The sequence below is a fragment of the Rhinopithecus bieti genome, unplaced genomic scaffold, assembly GCF_001698545.2.
Source record: "Rhinopithecus bieti isolate Rb0 unplaced genomic scaffold, ASM169854v2 scaffold_32008, whole genome shotgun sequence".
Classification (NCBI taxonomy): domain Eukaryota; kingdom Metazoa; phylum Chordata; class Mammalia; order Primates; family Cercopithecidae; genus Rhinopithecus; species Rhinopithecus bieti.
This window is the reverse complement of record NW_016814433.1, coordinates 127,051-143,807: the sequence shown is the minus strand read 5'-3', so window position 1 is coordinate 143,807 and position 16,757 is coordinate 127,051. Positions and strand designations below refer to the sequence as shown.

Sequence of the window (16,757 nt, the reverse complement as noted above, 5' to 3'; positions counted from 1 at the left end):
TTTTTTTTTTTTTTTTTTTTTGAGACCGACTCTTGCTCTGTCACCCAGGCTGGAGTGCAGTGGCGCGATTTCGGCTCCACCCCGCCGGTTCACAACATTCTCCTCCCTCAGCCTCCCAAGTAGCTGGGACTACAGGCGCCCGCCACCATGCCCGGCTAATTTGTGTGTGTGTGTTTTTAGTAGAGATGGCGTTTCACCGTGTTAGCCAGAATGGTCTCGATCTCCTGACCTCGTGACCTGCCAGCCTCAGCCTCCCAAAGTGCTGGGATTACAGGAGTGAGCCACCGCGCCCAGCCTGGAATTCTTAATTTTTTAAAGCTCTAGATGCTCTGCCTTTCAACTGTGCCAGTTTTTTACATAGATGGGGTTTCTCTATGTTGGTCAGGCTGGTCTCAAACTCCCGACCTTGTGATCTGCCTACCTCAGCCTTCCAAAGTGCTGGGATTACAGGCGTGAGCCACCGTACCTGGCCTATGTTGACTTTTAGGCCACAAAAAATTGACCAAAATTTTTTTGACAATTACATCTTTAACCATGGCCATTTTAAGTTTTGTCCTCAGCCGGGCACAGTGGCTCATGCCTGTAATCCCAGCACTTTGAGAGGCCGGGGCAGGCAGATCATGTGGGGTCAGGAGTTCGAGACCAGCCTGACCAACATGGAGAAACCCTATCTCTACTAAAAATACAAAATCAGCCAGGCGTGGTGGCCCATGCCTGTAACCTCAGCTACTCAGGAGGCTGAGGCAGAAGACTCACTTGAACCCAGGAGGTGGAGTTTGCAGTGAGCCGAGATCCAGCCATTGCACTCCAGTCTGGGCAATAAGAGGAAAACTCTATCACACACACACACAAAGTTGGCTGGGCGTGCACGCCTGTAATCCCAGCACTTTGGGAGACCGAGACGGGTGGATCACAAGGTCAGGAGATCGAGACCATCCTGGCTAACACGGTGAAACCCCGTCTCTACTAAAAATACAAAAAAATTAGCCGGGCAGGGTGGCGGGCACCTGTAGTCCCAGCTACTTGGGAGGCAGAGGCAGGAGAATGGCGTGAACCCGGGAGGCGGAGCTTGCAGTGAGCCGAGATCACATCACTGCACTCCAGCCTGGGTGACAGAGCGAGACTCTGTCTCAAAAAAAGAAATTAAATTTAAAAAAAGTTTTGTCCTCTTCCTTCTTGGGGAGTTCCTTTGAAGCTTCACAGCAACCAAGGAATCTATTTCACTGATGAAACAATTCAATCTACTTTAACATATGACTGGTTATTTAGAATTCCGATTTTGCATACTACTCTCAGTCTTCCAGATTGCTGGAATGTACAAATAAGGTAATTAAAAAATCAATTTACAAAGCTTACAGAAACTTTTAACCCTCCGTGGCCTAAGGCTTTTCCAATGGTCCTGAATGAAGGAGCCTACAAACCAACTCTCCTTAATGTGAGCTCCGGGGAGACAAAATATCAAAGATCAAGGGCTCCAACCTGGAGATTCTGTTTATGAGAAATGCCATCTAATAAAGGACTCCCTACAACCATGTTGAAGAGAACTCCAACCTGGGCAACATGATGAAACCCCATCTCAACAATAACAACAAAAAAAGCAAAAATTAGCTGGCATGCACTTGTAGTCCCAGCTACTGGGGAGGCTGAGGTGGGAGGATGACTTGAGCCCAGGAGGCAGAGGTTGCAGTGAGGTGGATTGTGCCACTGTACTCCAGCCTGGGCAGAAGAGCCAGACCCTGTCTCAAAATAAAAAAAGAAGTTGGGGGAGGCACATCAGGTATTCTTTGTTTTTTTTGTTTTGTTTTTTGTTTTTGAGGCGGAGTCTCGCTCTGTCCCTCAGGCTGGAGTGCCGTGGCGCGATCTGGGCTCACTGCAAGCTCCACCTCCTGGGTTCACGCCATTCTCCTGCCTCAGCCTCCCGAGTAGCTGGGATTACAGGCGCCGCCACCACGCCCGGCTAATTTTTTTGTATTTTTAGTAGGGATGGCGTTTCACCATGTTAGCCAGGATGGTCTCGATCTCCTGACCTCGTGACCCGCCCGCCTCAGCCTCCCAAAGTGCTGGGATTACAGGCGTGAGCCACTGCGCCCGGCCTATATCAGGTATTCTTAACCAATCCTTGTGCAAGCTAAACTCAAAAGCATTGACTCGCAGATTTTTCATTTTTAAAAAATGCCGCCCTGCTTGAGTAGACATCTTCAATCATTCCAGATCTCCAACTGAGGCAGTCCCATTCCCCAAGAAGGAAGAGGACAAAACTTAAAATGGCACGGTTAAAGATGTGATTGTCAAAAAAAAAAAAAAAAAAAAAATTGGCCATTTTATTTTTTGTGGCCAAGAACTCAATAATCATCATTATGACTGATAGCATACCATATACCAGTCATCTTATAGGTCACACCAGCATGAGAAGTAGAAAATGTGTTAGAAAATATCACTCAGGCGGTCGGGCACAGTGGCTCATGCCTGTAATCCCAGCACTTTGGGAGGCCAAGGCGGGTGGATCACCTGAGGTCAGGAATTAAACACCAGCTTGGTCAACATGGTGAAACCCTGTCTCTAGTAAAAATACAAAAATTAGTCTGGCATGGTTGCAGGCACCTGTAATCCCAGCTACCTGGGAGGCTGAGGCAGGAGAATCACTTGAACCTGGGAGGCAAAGGTTGCAGTGAGCAGAGATCATGCCATTGCACTCCATTCTGGGCCACAGAGCAAGACTACATCAAAAAAAAAAAAAAAAAAAAAAAACTAAAAAAGAAAATATCAAAATAACACTCAGGCCAGGTGCAGTGGCTCACACTTATAATCCCAGCACTTTGGGAGGTCAAGGCAGGTGGATCACTTGAGGTCAGGAGTTCGAGACCAGCCCAACCAACATGGTGAAACCTTGTCTTTACTAAAAATACAAAAAATTAGATGGGTGTGGTGGCATGCACCTGTAATTCCAACTATTCGGGAGGCTGAGGCACACAAATCTCTTGAGCCCAGGAGGCAGAGATGGCAGTGAGCCGAAATTGTGCCACTCTGCTCCAGCCTGGGTGACAGAGCAAGATGCTGTCTCAAATAAATAATTAAATAAAAAATTAAAAAATGAAACGTTTGAAGAGTTAAAATGCCTCCAAACATGCATACACTGCTTGAAATGGTAGTAATGCCTCTAAGCATTTGATTAAATCACAACTTTAATACTTCTAAGTGTTGGGTTTTTTTTTTTTTTTCAGGGTTTTTGTTTGTTTTTTTCCTGAGAAAGGGTCTCTCTCTTACCCAGGCTGGAGTGCAGTGGCTCCATCATCGCTCACTGAACACTCCAACTCCTGAGCTCAAGCAATCCTCCCACCTCAGTCTCCCATGTAGCTGGTATTACAGGTTTGCAAGACCATGCTCAGCTAATTTTTCTATTTTTTTATACAGATGGGGCCTCATTTTGTTGCTCAGGCTGGTCTCAAACTCCTAGGCTCAAGTGATCGCTAACCTTGGCCATCCAAAGTGCTCAGATTCCAGGTGTGAGCCACTGCACCTAGTCCTGAAATGTTCTTAAATTCTTTCAAAGTAGCAAAATTTATATTAAAACATTCGAAACATGATGAGCTCCCTTGCTCTACAAGGATTTACAAGTAGAATCAATTAGGTGGACAGTTATAGCTGACATTTGACAGAGAGATAGTTATAGATGGAGGTAGGTATAGAGGGAGGGAGGCAAAAAGAGTTAAGGAACTGGACACCTGAGAACTGTCTACAGGTTCCAAAAACAAGACAGAGAGAACCTTTTATTCTCTGCCAAGAGGGACAGTCTATTGAGACTGCTCTTTCGTTTTTATGTGTCAAAGACACTTAAATTGGCCTGTAATCCCAGCACTTTGGGAAACCGAGGCGGGCGGATCACCTAAGGTTAGGAGTTCAAGACCAGCCTGGCCAACATGGTGAAATTCCGTCTCTACTAAAAATAAAAAAATTAGCCAGGCGTGGTGGCGCGCACCTGTGGTCCCAGCTACTAGGGAGGGTGAGGCGGGAGGATCACTTCAACCTGGAGGCAGAGGTTGCAGTGAGCCGAGATCGTGCCACTGCACTCCAGCATGGGCAACAGAATAAGACCCTGTCAAAAAAAAACAAAAAACACTTAAATGGGTCCCAAGAAAAAAGGAAAAAAGAATCAATATTGTGATGTGTGGGGCAAGACAAGAACTAGATGGTCTAAGGACAAGCAAGGCTAGGGAAGTACCTTCGGCCCATCCAAATTACAAGGAAAACAGATGCTTTGGGCAAGAGTCCAAGAACAATCACAGACTTGAGACAAATGTAGGGTTACGGGCTGAGAATTCTTGGTGTAAAGGTTGAAAACCTGACCTTAAACCTTTACGGGACACTGACATAGAGAGGTCGAACCCGCGCCCAGGACGCACAGTCAGTGAGAGGCGGAGCTGGGAAGGGAACCCTGAGCTCCAGGCTTTGGCGCCTCCACCTACACCTGCCCTACCCGGTGCGTTTTCTCCTGCGTGCTGCCTGCTGGTGTTGCCTTCTGGAACCTCGGCAGTTTCTGCTTTTGCACCTGCAGGGTTTAGTCTCGGGCTGCTTGGGAGGACACTGGGAATGCCGAAGGCAGGACTACACACCGGGCGAGTGCACCAGCGCCACCAAACCCTCGAAAACCCGAGGCCGCCGCGCGACTCCATTTCCCAACACCGCGCGCGGCGGGGGCTTGGGCGTTGCCAAGGAGACCGGCAGTGGCCCCGCCTCCACGCAGGGAAACAGGCGGGAGCCACATGACCCGGAAGGCTGTGCGCAAGCGTCCGCGGCGCGCATTGGGCCAATGAGAAGCGAAGGGCTGGAGTTCCGGCGGTGGGACTGTCATTGGCCGCTCGCGTCAGGCCATACCGGTGGTCTGGGCTGGGGCCCGCGGGTCGGGGCCAGTTTCCAGGAGGTTCCCGGGGCCCGAGGCTGGCGGCGAGGAAGGTACTGGCTGAGGGCACGCGTCGGGCCTGCCCTGCGCACGCGTCGTGACCAAGGGCGCCGGCCGCCGGCCGCGCCCCCAAGCCTCTGTTTCTCAGAGTGCGTTGTGGGCGTCCCGGGGACTGTCGGGCCGCGGCGGGAGCCATGCGCTCTCCCACCGTGCGGCAGCCCAGGAGGCTGCGCGCTGGGCGTTCCACGTCCATGACTGGCGGGGAGGCTGAGGCGCGGGGCGGCCCTGGGACGCTGCGGGCGGGGATGGCGGTGCCGGGTGGTTCACTCCTTTCTTCCCTCCCAGCTGCGGGTTCCGCTGGCGGCGGCGGCGCTGACAAGCCCGCGCCGGGGAGGCAGGGGAGCCCCTGCTCCCTCAGACCGCGCCCCCACGGAGGGAGGCCGCTTCCTAGACCTCGCCTCGTCGTCTTTCCTCTCCCCGCTCTGGGGGGTTGCGGGGGTCAATGCAAACCCCTGTGTCCAGGGCACCGGTGGGCTCCCGACTTCCGGCAGTCAGGGGGCTGAGGTCCTGAAGGAAGCTCCGAGGGGAGAGTCCTTCGTATGCAAAACCTGGGAGGGGAGCCGGAGCCCAGGCGCTTCTGGGCCTGAGCGCTCTCGATGTGGAGCTGAGGGAGAGGGGACGTGTGTGGCTGCAGTAGCAGGCGAGGAGGTGGGCTTTATCTCGAGGGCGTCGGGTTTTGAACAGAATCAGGACATCCTCTGAGCTGGGACTTTAAAACGGTTCCACCGTTTGTTGCGTGGAGAACAGACATGCAGGGGTGTTGGCATGAAGGGAAGAACCGACTGCCACAGTCTGGGCAGCAGTGGAGGTGAGCGGCCAGGTGAATTCTGGTGGATCTGCGGATGCATCAGGTGTGGGCTGTTTGAAGAACGAACTGCTTCATGTTGTTCAGCCTGAGCGCCTGGAAGAAGGGAGCTGCTGTAGACAGAAAGGAGACTTGAAGGGAAAGCAGGTTTCCTTTGGGGAAAAGATCAGGAGTCTGGGATGTCCCAGGTTGGTCATGTCACTGGACCTGACGTTGTTGGTGACCTGGGCTGAGGACAGGGCCTATGAACTGGACTGAGGAATGGGTAGGGACTCAGCCAGGTGTGGGCAGTTATGGCTTGAGCGTGAAGAAGACCAGCTGGGATGACTGGGGCTACTGGGAAGAGCCTAGCACCGAGCTGAGGAGGGGAGGGTAGCAACAGAGGGGAGGAAAGAGAGGGGACACCGTGGAAAGAGGAAGAGATAGAGTTCCTCTGTGTTCACAGGTTTTTGGGGCTGCTCCCCTGTGGTGACTGGTGAAAATCATCCAGTCCCTCAGGTTGGATGAGCAGCCTGGAAATGTCTGGCAAGCAGGCTCAGCAGGGGAGGGTCCCAGTGATGGGTATGCCTGGGAAGCCCCAGCTGGGACTTACAGAGTTTCTTGTTCCAAGAGCAGGAAAGGCGCATCTGGTCATGCTGAGTCATGAGTGGATACCTGGGGCTGCCCTTGGTGTGGCAGCTGAGGGCTTAGCCAGGGCTTGCTCTAGTTTGCTTGTGTATGGCGTGGCCAGTGGGTAGGCCAAGAAGGCATCTGGGGTCTGGTTAGGGAGGGCAGAGGGGAGGGTTCCCAGACATGTGAGGGAAATGCCATCTGAAGATGGTGGGGGCAGAACCCAGGGAAGGAGGGTGAGTGTCTGAGGGACATCATGGGAGGTGGCTGTTGGGATGGGGAGCTTGGTCCTGGCTCACAGCCATACCTTAAACCAAGCTTGTCCAACCCACGGCCCAGGATGGCTGCAGCCCAGAACAAGTTCGTAAACTTTCTTAAAACATGAGATGTTTTTCCAAATTTTTTTTTCTAGCTCATCAGCTGTCATTAGTGTATTTTATGTGTTGCCCAAGACAATTCTTCCAGTGTGGCCCAGGGAAGCCAAAAGATTGGATAACCCAGCCTTAGACCATGCCTGTCTCCTCCTCCCTGCTCTTTTAGGACCAGATGGCCTTCGAGGATGTGGCTGTGTACTTCTCCCAGGAGGAGTGGGGGCTCCTGGACACAGCCCAGAGGGCCCTGTACCGCCGTGTGATGCTGGACAACTTTGCACTTGTGGCCTCGCTGGGTAAGGTCCTGGATACTCCATGAAACAGGCTGTTGATGAGAAGCTGACTGGCCGGGACTGCCCCTCACCTCCCTGGTGGCTGACGAGCAGGCCCATACCTTGCAGCCGGGGGTCATGTGGAATAGGAGTCTGGTCCTGTAGACATGCAGTCTGGTTGGCTCAACCACTTCCTTTGGCCCTGTCCAGCTGTGGCTTCTCCAAGCCTGGGCTCAGTCCCCTTCCTTTGGTGCTCTGGGCACAGTTGCTGCCCTGGGGTGAATGAGCTATTCCTGTGAGCCCCTTGCCCTGTGCCATCTTTAGATTCTCCTGTTGCACAGATGACATTTTCTGTTTCCATGAAGCCCTGACTCCTGCCCTCTGTTTGGAGGTCGGTTGTCTTGAGCTGGGGCTGGACTCTAACCTGTACCTCCTCCTCACAGGACTCTCCACCTCTCGACCTCGTGTGGTCATCCAACTTGAGCGTGGCGAGGAGCCCTGGGTTCCCAGTGGAACGGACACGGTCCTGTCCAGGAACACCTACAGGAGGCGCAACCCTGGTGAGTGGGAGCTCAGGGTGGGGTGAACTCGGGACCAACCTGTGGCCACGCCTCTGTGCCTGCTTCCCAGACTCCCCAGAAGCACCCTCCTCACCTGCCTCCCACCTGATTCCCTTCCCTTCTATCATCAGCCCCTCCTGGAGGCTGCAGCCTTAGCCGCCCTTGAAGGAAGGGCACAGGAGCTGGGTTGACACAGAAGGGTACTCAGGCTGTGGTGAGACCATCTCAGAGTCCTGCCATCACCTGGGCTGGCCCCAAACCCTTCATGGCTAGTCACTGCCATAATTAATAGGTCATATCTTTCACCCATCATTCATCTTTGTGTTCAGCAAACGTTTCCTGAGTGCTCACAGTGGTCAGGCCCATTCCAGGCAATGTAGGCACAGGCTCAATCAGGATGATCCTGGTCCTGCTTTTCTGGGGCTCATGGTGTGGTGGGAGAGGGAGGCAGTAAGCAGGATTCAGGAGTATAGTCTAGAGCACTGGATGGAAGTCATTGCAAGAGCAGGTTGAGGAGTGGGTGCCTGAGGGCGGTGGGGGGGGGGGCCCATGGGGGGGAAATGGACAGGAAGTGGGCGGAATAGCCAGTGCGGAGATGTATATGGCATACAGCAGCCGCTCAGTTTTCCTCAGCTTCACATCCTGGGTGTCTGGGGGCTGCCGTCTTGCTCATGGGAGTCCCCAGTGTAGTCAGTGCCACACCTGTCAGGGCAGATGGTTCCTCCAAACCCCAGCCCTCTCCTGGAGGGCCGGCCTCGCCTCTACTTTTCCCCTAAGTTTTGTGTCAGCCTCCCCCTGGTTCCTTCTTGCCTGTTCACTCAACCTGCCCTGGTCCTCTCCTAATCAGGATGCCCCCGGCAACCACCGTTTCTCTGCCTTTAGGTTCCTGGAGTTTGGCAGAGGATGGAGATGTTTCTGGAGAATGGCCACCAGCTTTCCCAGATACCACACCTGGGATGACTACTAGCGTCTTCCCAGTTGCCGGTGCCTGCCACAGTGTAAAAAGCCTGCAGCGACAACGGGGTGCCTCCCCATGTCGGGAGAGAAAACCCACAGGGGTGTCGGTGATCTACTGGGAGAGACTCCTGCTAGGCTCGGGCAGTGGGCAAGCCAGCGTCAGCCTGCGACTGACCTCCCCACTTAGGCCTCCCGAGGGCGGCCAGCCTAGGGAAAAGACGCTCACAGAGCACTCGGTGCCTGGGAGGCAGCCCAGGACCCCTGAGCGGCAGAAACCATGTGCACAGGAGGTCCCTGGGAGAGCCTTCGGGAATGCCCCGGATCTGGAGGCCGCCAGCGGTCGGGGGCATCATGGAATGGGTCCAACTTGGCAGGATCCTCAGAGACTCCTCGGTGGCCAGGAGCCCTCGACCTGGGATGAGCTGGGCGAGGCTCTCCCCGCTGGGGAGAAGTCCTTCGAATGCAGGGCGTGCAGCAAAGTGTTCGTGAAGAGCTCCGACCTCCTCAAGCACCTACGCACCCACACCGGGGAGCGGCCCTACGAGTGCGCCCAGTGCGGCAAGGCCTTCAGCCAGACGTCGCACCTGACGCAGCACCAGCGCATCCACAGCGGCGAGACGCCCTACGCCTGCCCCGTGTGCGGCAAGGCCTTCCGGCACAGCTCCTCACTGGTGCGGCACCAGCGCATCCACACGGCGGAGAAGTCCTTCAGCTGCTCCGAGTGCGGCAAGGCCTTCAGCCACGGCTCCAACCTCAGCCAGCACCGCAAGATCCACGCGGGCGGGCGTCCCTATGCCTGCGCACAGTGTGGCCGCCGCTTCTGCCGCAACTCGCACCTGATCCAGCACGAGCGTACGCACACGGGCGAGAAGCCCTTCGTGTGTGCGCTCTGCGGTGCCGCCTTCAGCCAGGGCTCCTCGCTCTTTAAGCACCAGCGCGTGCACACAGGCGAGAAGCCCTTCGCCTGCCCACAGTGCGGCCGCGCCTTTAGCCACAGCTCCAACCTCACCCAGCACCAGCTCCTGCACACGGGCGAGCGGCCCTTCCGCTGTGGGGACTGTGGCAAGGCCTTTGCCAAGGGCGCTGTGCTGCTGAGCCACCGGCGCATTCACACGGGCGAGAAGCCCTTCGTGTGCACGCAGTGTGGCCGCGCCTTCCGTGAGCGCCCGGCCCTCTTCCACCACCAGAGGATCCACACCGGCGAGAAGCCCGTCCGGCGATCCAGGGCCAGCTTGCACACCCAGGCCAGGTCTGTTTCCGCGACTTCATCAGAAGGTGCGCCGGGGAAGGAAACCGAGCCCACTCCCGCCTCGGGCCCAGCCGCCGTCTCGGAGCCAGGGGAGGTCTGAGGTCACAGGTGCAGCCCTGGCCTTGTGTGAATCCCGTCCACAGCTGAAGGGCGTATGTCCTCTGCAGATCCACAGCAGAGAAAAAGCCCCGTGCTTGTTAGGGCTTTGGCTGTGATTTCATTTGCACTTGGGGACAGGATTTGCCAGTTCACCCACAGATCACACCTCCATCCCCAAAGAGGTAGCACTGCAGAAGCATCCTGGGGAGGATGTGGTGGCTGAACTCTAGTGGGCCGAGACTATTCAGAGCCAGTAGGAGGCGGACAGTCACAGCACTGCACTGTGGTGCTGCTTCATGTGTTGACAGTGGGTGCTAAGGTGAGGGGATGCGGGCATGGGTTGGGGGTGGCCTAGAGAAACATGACAGCGGCACACAAACTGGCCGCTGGATAGATGCCCACTGAGGGTATTCTCAACCCACCACTGCCTCTGTTCATCCAAGGCTTCCTAGAGGCCAGCCTAGCAGACAAGAGACCACAAGGGACTGGGAATCAGGGTGTGGGCTCTCAGTGTCAGCCACCTCCTCTGGGAAAAAGAAAAGGTTTGGGTCCACTGAACATCATGTTTGCAGACGCTGACAGGTGGGGTCCTAATGAGAGCCAACACGTGCTCACTGCCAGCTCCTGTCCTGAGTGCTGGGAAATTTCTCCTGAAGCCCTGTGAGATGGCTGCTGTCACTGGTATCCTGACTTGGAAGATGAGGAAACTGAGACACAGGGGAAGGTGAGTTTCCCATGGCACACAGTGGAGTCGGCACCCAAGTCCGGGTGGACTGATCCAGCATCCAGATGCCTCATCTCCGGGGCTGCACTCTGGTTGGTCAGGTATGAGGGCCTGGCCTGGCTTCACACACATAGCCGACTCAGGAGAGGGATGCCCATGGGGGAACATGTGACTCTCAGCTTTGGAAGGACAGAGCTAGGATGATGGCTTTCCAGTGGCACTTGTTCAGGTGTTCGCCCAAGTCTCAGCTTGGCCAAGGCCTGTCACTGACTCGTTTACCAAGGTCCCCCTTTACACCCGAGGGGGATGATGTTAACTTCAGACAAGATGGAGCTGCTCATTTTTGCTGGGTTTGGTGGCCACTTCCCCCCCATCCCCTGTTATCCCTCCTCATTTGGAGGCTGGACAGAGAGCTGAATAGGAAGGACTTGCTATTACCTAAGGCAATGTGTGACACCCTCCTGCGGACCTCCCCACCCCAGTGTAATGGCCCTGCATGGCAGGGACAGAAGGGTGGACTGGGGGGCCATTTGCTTCCTGTGGCCTTCAGCAGACCAGGCTGTGTCCCTACCTGGAGCCTCACCTCCAAGCAAATTCATGTTCTCCTTAATGAAAACAAAAAAAAAACGACTAGCTTCTGCAACTCGGAATAGGTGTTGCAGTTTCCTGTACAGCAGTTGGGACCTCCAGAGCATGGTTCAGTTTTTAATAACAGTTCAAAGAGCTTCTCTGATAAAGGTTTCTTTTTAAACATTTGTGTGAACAGTAGCAACCTGACACCCATTTCACCCTCATACAATGCAGATGGTATTGAACATACCGACATGCCATCAGCGTTTGTCATCACAGAAGTTCCTGGACTTGGCTTCAACCTGGGTACCCTCAAGAGGCCACAGAGTAGAGATGCAGCCTGTCTGCGGCCCCGGGAGGGAGTGGGATACCTGTATCCTTTTCAGGGCCAGAGGTGGGTTGGGGGAGCCAGGAGCTGGATGAAATGGGATAGAGTGGGGCTGGCTGGAGCAGCAGCTCGGCTAGGAGACGAGTCCTGGTGGATCCTGGCAATGGGAGTATGGTAGGTGGAGACACCAAGGCAGGGCTGTGTCCCTTCTGCTGCTGAGATAGAGGGCGTGGCCATGTGGTGACCCTGCAACGCTGCCTCCAGACCAGTGGGCACTCCATCCCATGGCTTCCAAAATCTTGCAGCTATCCTGCCCTATACACAAGGAGCAGAGACTCAGGCTCCACTTACTTGATATTGGGGCCAGATTCTTCTACCTGTGAAACCTCACAGGTTTTTTTTTGAGACGGAGTCTCGCTCTGTTGCCCAGGCTGGAGTGCAGTGGCCGGATCTCGGCTCACTGCAAGCTCCGCCTCCCAGGTTAACGCCATTCTCCTGCCTCAGCCTCCCGAGTAGCTGGGACTACAGGCGCCTGCCACCTCACCCAGCTAGTTTTTTGTATTTTTTAGTAGAGACGGGGTTTCAGCGTGTTAGCCAGGATGGTCTCAATCTCCTGACTTTGTGATCCGCCCGTCTCAGCCTCCCAAAGTGCTGGGATTACAGGCTTGAGCCACCGCGCCCGGCCGACCTCACAGGTTCTTGCAGGGAGTGGAGACACACAGGACCCAGCTCCCCCGGAGCCTGCAAGACTTGGGCCACCAGAATCCCAGTAGGTCCCTGGAACCATTGTCCTCCACTAAGTCTGCAGAGCTGTGAAATGCAGACAATAACCCTTCCCTGCCTGAAGGAGCACTTTTCTGGGGAGCCCATGGGAGGCAGGAGCAAAAGCATCTGTCAAACAAGTAGATACCCAGAGAGTCACATGAAATCATTTCTGTGCCTTTGATAGATGCTTCTTGAACAAAGTGTCTGCCCTGAGCCCGCCTGACCCCTCAGGCTGGGCTCAGTGCCCTACCTTGTCGTCCCACCAGCCTCCTCCCTCCATCAGCCTCCTTTCCACATCTGCTTGTTCCCCTGTTGTCCCTCAGTTTGTCCACCCTCTTCCAATTTCCCCCTCCCCAAACCCATGACTGGTCAGTGGCCCCCAGCCTAGGCTCCCGCCTCCACGCAGGTCTTGGCCCCTCAGCTGACCTCCCTCCAACCTCCCCCTCTGCTCTTACTTTTGAGTAGGTAGTGACTGTAAAAGTATCCCTGGGCTTCTAGGTCAAAAGGTCAGACTGAACACCTGCATCTCAGTGCGCTCAGAAATCCACTGAAACCACAGAGGGGAGTATTTAAAACACACAAACCCACAAGTATGAGGATGGTGAAAGAGGAGTCAGGAGCAAGGGCATGCCTAAGCTAGACATGGATGAGAGCTGTCACTACATTAGGGAAGGCCAAATACTGCGTGGCGACTTGGGGAAGTGGAGAGAGTTCCCACCAGGCTGACTCCAGAACTGCAGAAGGCTGAGAACCAGCAGCCCAGAGACGGGAGACCTATAACAAGGCTGCCTGGGGAACAGCTATTGAGAAGCCCTTAACGCCCCACTGCTCTCCCCACCTGGTGGAGGGTGAAAGTTTTTTTGTTTTCTGAGACTCCGCATAGTCCCAGAGAAAAGACCTAAGCACCTCATCCCCAAAAATCAACCTGAGGCGGCCTCTGGAAAGCTCCGAGTTGACAGGTCTGACCCACGCACATGCTCAGTGCTTCCAGTCAGCGATTAAGGCCATTGCTTTTCATCCGGAGCAGGCAGCAGGGATTCCCAGGTATCCAAAGAAACCAAAACAGGCGGTGTAATTTAGGACTGAATAATTCGTGGCTCGGCCACTTTAAGTGTGGAAGCAAAACTGACCCCACAGATACAGAAAACACTGCTTATTGGGAGACGCTAGTGTCACCCTGTCTAGTTCTGCTCCCCAAATTAAATAAAAGGTAAACAGTTGAGCACGTCCCATCAGCCTGGAGGGAAACTTCCGCCCCCGACTTTGTTGGACTGACATCTGAAGACGTCAGAGACTGCGGTCACAACCGTTGGTACCTCCTCAGGGCGCTTAACAGGTCAAAGAAGGCCCTCGCACCCTCCCGCCGGGAGAAAGCCCAGGCTCAGGGTGGTCTTCCACCGCCTCTCCCGGGACCACTTGGAAGCAAGCGCCAGCGAGCTACTCGACCCTGGGAACCACTGGGCCACTTCCAGCCTCTTCGGAAGTCGAGGCAACGCGCCTGAAGGTTGCCATGGGAACAGCTGGAGCCGGGCGGATATGCCCTGTTTTCTGGGGGCTGCCCGCGGGAAATGGCGTGGGAGCGGTGGGGGGGGGGGCAAGCAAGCGCCCCCTCTGATTGGGTAAAACCTCCCGCCTCTCCCCTCACCTGCCAATAGGAACCGGTCCACTGTACAGACGCGCGGGTTTAGAGCATGGGGAGAGCTGCTCCCAGGGCGGAGGGAGCCCATATAACGCGGACTCTCCGGCACCTCCTAGAGGAACAGAGCGCCTCTCAGGCCTCAGGCTGCGGCAATTGCTAGTCCGCGGGCCACGGCCGCGCCTGTCTTGCGGACGCTCATGGGAAACGTAGTTCAAAGGGCGTGGGTGGTGCCTTCGGTGCAGGCGAGAGATTGGTCGGCGCGGCGTCGCCGGGGCAACTCCCGGCTAAGGCTCCCCGCGTTGCGCGGCGCCGCTTCCGGGAAGCGGCCTCCCAGCAAAGGCTCCGGGGTAGAGGTGAGCTCAGGCTGCCAGAGGCGGCGCAGCCTTTCCACCCCGGGGGAGGGTTTGGGGCCGCCCTCGGGCCTGCACAGCTCCTCTCTCGGCGCCCTGGGGGGCCCGCCCACCTCCCGACAGGCCCCGCGCGTTGGCTCAGCCTTCACACGGGCCTTTCCTCCCCCTCAACACCGCTGCGTGCGGCCGGCCCGGGCACGTCCTCTTGGAACACCTCCCTCTTGCCTTCCCGTTTGGGGAACAGACCCCGAAGTTCGAGCATCCTTCGGATAGGCCGGGTATCAGCCTGGTCTCTCAGGCCCGTCCAGGTGGGCTTGTTTCACTCCAGACCCTCAGGGCCGGGATGCTGTGGCCATCCCTCGACTCACGCAACGTGGAGCGTTGGCCTTTCGTTTATACATGCACGGGCTCCGGCAGTGTGAGTCATCCACGGTTCGCTGTGGTCAGCGAACACGGTGTCCACATCAGCCCTTGCCTTGCCCCATAGGCCCCACATGACTCCTCCCCAGAGCCAGTCCTAAGGGAGGTCCCACCCAGTCAACATCCCCGAGATTGTGGAGGGAGACTTGCCCCCATACTTTACAGCCTGGCTCCACCTTCTAGCCGCTGCCTCCCTGGACCACTCCCCTCCCACCTCGGCTAGGCACTGTCTGTGGCTCCTCAGCCTGGCCCTGGAACTCTGATGACTGTCCTTCTCCACCTCTTTACCGCCATCTTCCAGCAGTCACCTATTGGACCCAACTGTTTGCAATTTCCAGGAAGCTCCTTGGACACCTTGCGTCCAAGCATTTCTCCCCCAGACTTCCTCCTGCCCTCATTTGCCATCATTGTTTAGCTCCTGTGACTCTCCTCCTTCCATGCAGCTTTCTTGGCTTTACCTCCTCTGGCCTCAGAGTACACTTGGTCCTGGTCTCAGCTCCCTGGGCTGGGCCTGGTGTCTGCCTTCCCCTGGCCAGATTCTCTTGGCTGACATTCTGACCCTTCCTTTTCTGTAGGCCCATCTTGACGATTCCAAGACCACCCCCTTGAGCAAAAATGCCATCCCCTCTGGGTCCCCCATGCCTGCCCCTCATGGACCCAGAGACTGCCCTCGAGGAGCCTGAGACTGCCCGCCTCCGCTTCCGAGGGTTCTGCTACCAGGAGGTGGCAGGTCCCCGAGAAGCCCTGGCCCGGCTGCGTGAGCTGTGTCGCCAGTGGCTGCAGCCTGAGGCACACTCCAAGGAGCAGATGCTGGAGATGCTGGTGCTGGAGCAGTTCCTGGGCACGCTGCCTCCCGAGATCCAGGCCTGGGTGCGCGGTCAGCGGCCAGGCAGTCCTGACGAGGCCGCTGCCCTAGTCGAAGGACTACAGCATGACCCTGGGCAACTGCTGGGCTGGGTGAGTGTGGCTGGCGTCAGCTTCTTGGAGGGACAGACCCCGGCTAGAACCCTTTTGACCTATCTCTTCTTCTCAGATCACAGCCCACATCCTGAAGCAGGAGGTGCTCCCTGCAGCCCAGAAGACAGAGGAACCATTGGGGAGCCCCCACCCCTCAGGGACAGTGGAGTCCCCTGGGGAGGGTCCCCAGGACACCAGAATAGAGGGGTCTGTCCAGCTCAGCTGCAGTGTGAAGGAGGAGCCCAATGTCGACGGACAGGAAATGGGTGAGATTGGGGTCCCACCCGAGATGGGAGGTTCCTGGAGGAAGCGTGGACACTCCTGGCTAGGGTGGGAGTCCCAGGAGAGGCTGTGTCAAGGCCGGGACTCCTGCATGTGGATGTCCCTGTCTGGGATGGGGCCCTGGGAGGCAGGAGCCAGGGGCTGGCTAGGTGCCATGCCACACAGCAGAGGGTTTCCTTGTCTGCCATGGCTCATGTGGCCAGCCCCTGACACCACCTTTCCGTCTGCCCCACTCTTCAGCACCCTCCAGCCCTCCACTTGCAGTGCAGTCCCCTGAGGGGCACCATGGATGCCAAGAAGCAGCCTCCACATCCTTCCACCCTCCCAGGATTCAGGTGAGCGCTCCAGGTGGGAAGCGTAGACCCCAGGTGTGGGAAGGGAGTGTCCCCATGGCTGCCCTCTGCCGTGGTTTTCCAGGCTCCTTGGCTAGTGACTCTTTGCTGCCCAGAAGTGGAGTCTGTAACAGCTGTACCCCTCCACAGGATCTGGGGCAGAGGGACAGACTGGTGATCTATTATTGAAAAGGATTTGGGGCTGGACATGGTGGCTTACACCTGTAATCCTAGCACTTCGGGAGGCCGAGGTGGGTGGATCATCTGAGGTCAGGAGTTTGAGACCAGCCTGGCCAACATGGTGAAACCCCGTCTCTACTAAAAATACAAAAATTAGCCAGAAGTGGTGGCAGGCGCCTGTAATCCCAGCTACTAGGGAGGATGAGGCAGGACAATTGCTTGAACCCAGGAGGCAGAGGTTGCAGTGAGCCGAGATCGCACCACTGTGCTCCAGCCTGGGCAACAAGAGCAAAACTGTGTGTCAAAAAAAAAAAAAAAAAAAAAAAAGTAA

At 56.1% G+C, this 16,757-nt stretch overlaps 2 protein-coding genes across 9 annotated transcripts in view; both read left to right on the top strand.

Moving 5' to 3' along the window:
- Positions 1–4,811: 4,811 nt before the first annotated feature.
- Positions 4,812–11,495, top strand: ZNF324 (zinc finger protein 324). 3 transcript variants are annotated; one of them, XR_001881203.1, is made up of 6 exons: positions 4,812–4,950; positions 6,912–7,038; positions 7,458–7,574; positions 8,457–9,806; positions 10,452–10,603; positions 11,408–11,495. XR_001881203.1 is itself a non-coding variant. In XM_017850562.1 (5 exons), the coding sequence occupies exons 2-5, from the start codon at positions 6,918–6,920 to the stop codon at positions 10,541–10,543; spliced, it is 1,680 nt and encodes a 559-aa protein (XP_017706051.1). In that variant the 5' UTR covers positions 4,812–4,950; positions 6,912–6,917; the 3' UTR covers positions 10,544–11,354. The 3 variants fall into 3 exon arrangements, 2 of the variants coding, with proteins under 2 accessions (XP_017706051.1, XP_017706052.1); XM_017850562.1 differs by lacking the exon at positions 11,408–11,495 and having other exon boundaries at positions 10,452–11,354; XM_017850563.1 differs by lacking the exon at positions 11,408–11,495 and having other exon boundaries at positions 8,457–10,545.
- The window catches only part of ZNF446 (zinc finger protein 446), an 18,001-nt gene continuing 11,826 nt past the window's right edge, over positions 10,583–16,757 (top strand). The window contains exons 1-4 of one of the 6 annotated variants that reach the window (XM_017850569.1): positions 10,583–10,603; positions 15,251–15,632; positions 15,709–15,898; positions 16,155–16,249. In XM_017850569.1, coding sequence (XP_017706058.1) covers positions 15,291–15,632; positions 15,709–15,898; positions 16,155–16,249 — 627 coding nt within the window. In that variant the 5' untranslated portion in view covers positions 10,583–10,603; positions 15,251–15,290. Of the gene's footprint in view, positions 10,604–11,479; positions 11,568–12,118; positions 15,633–15,708; positions 15,899–16,154; positions 16,250–16,757 lie in introns of those variants that run through there. The other 5 variants (XM_017850568.1, XM_017850565.1, XM_017850567.1 and 2 more) reach the window with 5 other exon arrangements.